This window comes from Bremia lactucae, linkage group LG6, assembly GCF_004359215.1.
Source record: "Bremia lactucae strain SF5 linkage group LG6, whole genome shotgun sequence".
NCBI lineage: Eukaryota > Oomycota > Peronosporomycetes > Peronosporales > Peronosporaceae > Bremia > Bremia lactucae.
In genome coordinates, this window is record NC_090615.1 from 6,696,440 (window position 1) to 6,702,567 (window position 6,128).

Here is a 6,128-nt window from a genome sequence, read left to right on the forward strand (position 1 = left end):
GTAAAATGACACAAGAAGAAGAGCAAGCGAAGCTGTTACATTTAAGTACGTTACATGTATGAGGGTTTTCTAAGAACGAATTAACTTCCATTTCCCCTACACGAAGACATTCGTACGCAGTGTGTTGTCATACCCCAACATCAAGAAGTTTCCCTACCGCGACTTGTCCGCAGGCTCCTTCAATGCAATGGTTGCGCTCAAGTGCCGAATGCAGTTGACAGTTGCTGAATTGTAAAGAATAGTGTAACGGGGTGTATCGTTACATGAAATTAACACTTAAAGGTTGTTTATTACTATATTATCTTAAAGGTAGATAATATTTATAGGATATTATTTTATATAGTAATATTCAGAATTCTTATCCATAAATAGGTATAGGCCATTATATCTATTTATTCCGCAGACTAATCAGCTGTAGGAGTAATCAAAGAGAGTTACAAGATAAGATAGATAAGAATTCAATTACATGTTTAGTATTAGATTATAATTAAGTTCGCATTTACAAAGATAGAACAAGAGACACTTAATTATATTAATACAGTTTTCATTTTACCCTCCTTAAGTTACTTGTCTTAAAGAGAAGTCTTCCTCTGCACGTACAGTGTACGTCACCTAACGTAAGGCTTCACTCACAACTGAAGCAGTGTGAAGTGGACTTGTAATGAAACAGTTCAAGTCGTAGTGCCCCGTTCCATGTGATGCACATGGGTGCATTCACATTAGGAATGATGACGCCCAGCGTCATCCGTTACGCGAGGTATATAGAAAGATGCGCTCGCAATACATATTAAGTGTTATCTATAGAGATGACATTTTAATGGATACAAATAAGTATTTATATTTAATTCTATTAAATATAAATCAGTCTGAAAATACTTCCTACTTGGTAAGTGCGCACGAGGAGACGGATTACCGCTCCCGTGACGACACTTAACCAGGGTACTTAGTGTGTTGGGTGAGGTCGCTTGCGCGCCCACCACAACAACCTCACTGCACGCAAGAGAAGCAGGTTTAGCCGCTACCTCGCTGTGCTAGGGTGTGTGTCTAAGTAGAGCGTGGCCGCATTACGACGTGCCCGCCTACAGTTGCAGCCTTTCTCTGCTAGATTATTGCGAGCAATTTGCATTTTTACGTGGTAAAAAATGCAAACTGCTCTTAATAATCTAGCAGGGAAAACCTTGCATGGTAAAAAAATGCAACTATTCTTAGTCCATTGCAACTGTTTTCAGTCGATCGTACTGTTTACTTACATGGTAAAAATACGCAATCAATCGTACTGTTTTCTCTGCTAGATTATAAAATAAAACACAACAATACGTTTAAGCATAGAGTGTAAAGATGAATCTTCAACTTTTCGTCAAAGCCCGAAGTAATTGTTAACTGTTCAATTTCTGTTGAAGGACTAATGTCATAGCTTTTACCTTAATAACCCGCGCTTTCGGCACGTCAATCGGCCTGTTTTTGCGATAGAGTAACGTGCCAGCAAGTATGTTTAAAACAAAATTATAACCCCGCAAATGTCGTAACTTGTTTTCAGAAGCTAATTAGTGCGAGCACACTTGAAATGAAGAAAGCACAGATAGAAATGCAAGTTCTTATCGAATGCAAAAATTCTAGGTAGTAAATTGTATCGATCGTCAATTTTAGCCGTGTGGAAGGCTTAGCATCTTGAGCTTAGCGACGGCATGCTTTTTATGTACAAAAGTACGGCAAAGCAGCGTAGCGTATAGACCCTTCGTTAATATGGTATTTTTCAATTTAGCAAAGCATTTGCTTGAGTTCAGCTGCCAATTTCTTGGACCATCGACGCCGATTTTGCTGTCGAGGATCAACGAATGCGTCTGATCGTCGGTCGGTTTAAAGTTAGTGACTAATCTTTCGTCTTACGATGTGCTGGGTATCGGCACCATCCGCAGCGTTGATAAAACTTGTCAAAACTTACCCACTCCTAAATAAAAGACTCACAGACCAAGTCTTTCAACTCGGACGCACAACATGCGTCTTTCGATTGCCTTCCTTTGCCTCGCTCTTGACGTGTCAGCTGCTCAGACGCAACCAATTGTATTTGCTGCCACATGGACTAAAAAGACGACGAGCGGAATCGCTACATTCAAGCTCAATCTGGTGGACGGAACTTTGACGCCTTACGGGGTCACGCCTCATACCATTGAGGAAGACGAACTTAACCCGACGTTCATTCAAGGAACCAATAAACCGAATAGTGTCATCTATGCACTTAATCGTGGATCGTCCGCTGGCTTCGTGACAGCGATGACGTTGCAACCTGATGGCAAGCTGAAGGTTTTAAATCAGCAAGAAATGAGGGGCAAAGCCCCTGTCCACGTCGCAATTAGTGAAAAAGAGGACTTCATTTCAGTCTCTAATTACGCTGGGTGTCTCTCCTTGTTTCCACTTAATGCCGACGGCTCGATTGAAAAAGAGACCTTTTACCAAAATTTCACTACCGGAAGCAACGTCATCGCGAAAGATCAAGCCACCAGCCACATTCATAGCTCCTTGTGGCTACCAAAATCGAACAATCTCGTGGCAGCCGATCTTGGTAACGATGAGCTCCTTCAGTTCGAGCTCGATGCTCCGGAACAAACGCTGAATAGCCTCAGGACGGTCAAACGGCGACCTGGATCGGGACCCCGCCACATGGTCCTTGGAACCACGGGTGACTACCTGTACGTCAACGATGAGCTCTCGAACACTGTCGGAGTGTACAAGGTCGACAAAAAAACAAACTTGTTATCGCAAAAGGTGCTTCAGGTTATCACGACGCTGCCCGCTGGATTCACTAACACCAGCACTTCTGCCGACATTGGCCTCTCAAGTAACGGGAAGTTTTTGTTCGTGTCTAATCGGGGACACGATTCGGTTGCTTCGTACGCGATTCTACCTGACGGCACGCTAAAGTGTCTGCACTTTGAGAGCTCACGCGGAATCTTGCCACGGGGACTTGTGGTCTATCAAGACTGGTTGATTGTGGCCAACCAAGCATCGGACAATATGTTTGTGTTCAAAATAAATGCTGAAACGGGAGCCTTGACGTACACTGGCAACTCGTACAAAATCGATGGAGTCGTCGACCTTTACGTTGGCGAATACTAAGACATCGAGTTTCAAATTTAACAGCAAGACATGTGCTTTTGTCATGTTGAAGTGTTTCTTTTGTTTGATATTCACGTTTTTTGCGCACTCTTGTGAGAAAGAAATGCCTACCTTTTCCAACTCAAACATTTGTTGGCAATGCATAAGCGTTTTATTTTTCCTTGAAAAACCATCTCGACAAAATTTTAATGCACTTATTTTAGAAGCGGCATATTAATTCTTACAACTTTACAGAATGTGACAACATGGGTCTTCTTTATTTGAAAGTGTATTTAGCTCAAAAACGTATGCTCTCTGCCGAGTCTGACAATTTTTAGAGCTCACGGCAGGAGCGTATTCGGAGCCTGCAACGAAATAGTAAAGCAAACGCAGCGTGTTGGTAAGCATATAGTATCGACTTTAAATCCGTTAGGGATGTTCGTGTGAATTGTGGCAAACCCTACAACTTTTTAGGCTCAATAGAAGCCTTTCCAAGAGCGGCATCAAAATACTACAGGTTTGGACTTACAGTCGTCCATGCTACTGAACAGTTTTTTTTATGAAATAACGCCCTGAGTAGATAATAGCTGCGTTTGCGTTCGCTTTATATCGAAGAACAATTAAAGGGTTTGTGTAATTGTCGCACGGTTTCTAGAACTCAGCGACGTGCAAACACACCGCCGTATTAATCTTGTACGACTTGCCTGTGCACTGAAGCAAACCTGTGGTACTGTCAACCTTGAATACGTACATGTCATCCGAATTTTGGTTCGTGACAATGAGCCAATCGCCGTAGATCGTGAACCCACGCGGGCCTTTGCCACGAGAGCTTTCGAAACCCACTAACGTTAACGTGCCATCGTTCTCGTTAACCTTAAAGATCGCAATCGAGTCCTGACCACGGTTCGACGAGTAAATAAACTTGCCATTCTTGGAAAGGACGATTTCGGCACTGGTGCTGGGGGCCTTGAAGTCCGCTGGCAGCGTCGTGATCGTTTGGATTGACGGGCTTTTTAGTAGCTTTGACGCCTTGTCGACGGATAAAACATCGATTGTGTTTGCCACTTCATTCACAACGTACGCGACTTTTCCATTTGGGTTTACCACCATGTGACGAGGTCCAGATCCCGCGGCAACTTTAACGGGTTTCAAGGGCTTTAAATCCTGGTTTTCCACGTCAAAGTTATACTGTAATAACTCATCCGTGCCGAGATTTGCCACCACGACGTGATTCGAGTTGACAAGCCACGTGGCGCTGTGAATAATACTCTTAATTTCATCGCTTTGTTTAAAAGCTTGGTGAAAATTGGCGTCTCCAAGTGATCCGTCGTGTTTTAATGGGAACATGGTGAGACTGCCCCCGTAACAGGAAACGATGATGTGGTCTTGCTTCGGGCTTAGAGAAATGTGCGTGGGTGATCCACCGAGCGTTTCGAGCGTATTTAATAGCTTGAGTGTGCCGTCGTGCTGCAACGTCAGAGCCGACACGTATCCGGTTTGGGTTCCTGGGAGCTTGGCGGAGTTTTCATTAACGGCGTTGATGGCGTAGATGACACGCTGACCAGTGCTGAAGACCTTGGTTGTGCTCAAAACGAAAATGGGATTAATACCAACAGGCGTGACTGCCCACGGCGTGAGAGACCCCGTGGTCGTATCGAATTGATACGTATAGATGCCTTTGCCCGTGCCATTGATCCAGCCTTCGTCACGAGTGTAGGTGGCGGCAAACAAAATCGGCTTGAGGGGGTTTTCCTGATAGGGCGAGCCAGCTGATACGGTCGCTACTGTGGCCATAAAGGCAAGTGAGAGACTGAAAAGGTGCATCATGCACGTGGATAGATGACTTAAGCTTGCAAGGGCAAGTTCAGTTATGAAACAAGCAACGACGTGATCTGTCATGACGTCTGACGATATGACATTAACAGTGGCTTGAACTTGGTAAACTTAGTTCATGGAATGGAGCACTGAGTAGGTTATAGAGCTCTTTTAATGTTTTTACGGTAGTCTAGGATTACGAACTCGGCATTTATGTCTACTCGCTTCGTACATTTATGTGCTACATCCAATCTTACGAGGATGCCAGCAGTTCTGTAGAAACTTGCTCGGAGCTCATTTGGGCTGGGCAAAAGGTATAAGAGCACGAGCATTTCGACAACAATACAACATTAGAAAGTTGTCGATTTGGTAGAATTACAAAATTCTAATTTATTGGAGCTTTTAGAAGTGTGCGTAAAGATAATAAACATTTACAGCAAGTACATCTGCCTACCAACAATTCGACACAAGTGGACAAAAAAATGTTTTGCCATTTTTCGCAAGTATTGAGTGAAAGAGAAAGAGGTCTCAAACTTGCCGTAGAGGGCAGGTCAAAATACTTTACATACCTGTGGCACTTGTATCGACAAAAAGATTATAACCTGATAGAAAACGGTAGGAGTGTTATCCGAATCGAATGGTATGCAAATGAGAAAAGTCGCATGCCATTGGCGGCGGTCATAGTTATATTTAGGGCCAATTAAGGATTCTCTAGGATCATGAAGGCGATGGGCAATATAAACGTACTGAATATGCTCTGCGATAACTTGCTTTTTTAGTATCACACGAAGCAGTATTCATATCATGACTAAAAAGCATTACGTTCGGTCATCATCTTTTATTCGATCGTGACTCTTGCATGGCTTCGATGTAAAGAATTAGACAACTCAATCAGTTTCGCGAAATATCACACTATATCTAAATCATGTTTTATACTATCTAACCGCACTGCGCACCAAAAAAATTAAAAGTAGAGATGTGCTCGTCTAAAATGTGGACATCATTAACCGTCGACAAGTCTTTCGCGCGCAAGCATGATATCATTATTGTAAGCTTAGCTGTCATAACATTGTATTAATAGACTCCTTGTGAAGTAGTCCAACCGCTTGGTATGCTTCTAGCATCTAGCAAAATTTGCGCTGGCATTAAATAAAGGGTACCGTCACCTTTGTTTCATCAGCCCACCCATCATGTTAATCAAAAGTCGTGGCTTCTGATTC

At 43.1% G+C, this 6,128-nt stretch overlaps 2 protein-coding genes across 2 annotated transcripts; one reads left to right on the top strand and one right to left on the bottom strand.

Moving 5' to 3' along the window:
- Positions 1-1,995: 1,995 nt before the first annotated feature.
- CCR75_004575 (uncharacterized protein) lies at positions 1,996-3,114 on the top strand (the record flags this gene model as incomplete). The annotated part of the gene is made up of 1 exon (XM_067962661.1): positions 1,996-3,114. One exon carries the CDS (start codon positions 1,996-1,998, stop codon positions 3,112-3,114), a length of 1,119 nt encoding a protein of 372 aa, XP_067818024.1.
- Positions 3,115-3,744: 630 nt separating this feature from the next.
- Positions 3,745-4,887, bottom strand: CCR75_004576 (uncharacterized protein; the record flags this gene model as incomplete). Its single annotated transcript, XM_067962662.1, has 1 exon — positions 3,745-4,887. The coding sequence occupies one exon, from the start codon at positions 4,885-4,887 to the stop codon at positions 3,745-3,747; it is 1,143 nt and encodes a 380-aa protein (XP_067818023.1).
- Between the last annotated feature and the right edge of the window lie 1,241 nt (positions 4,888-6,128).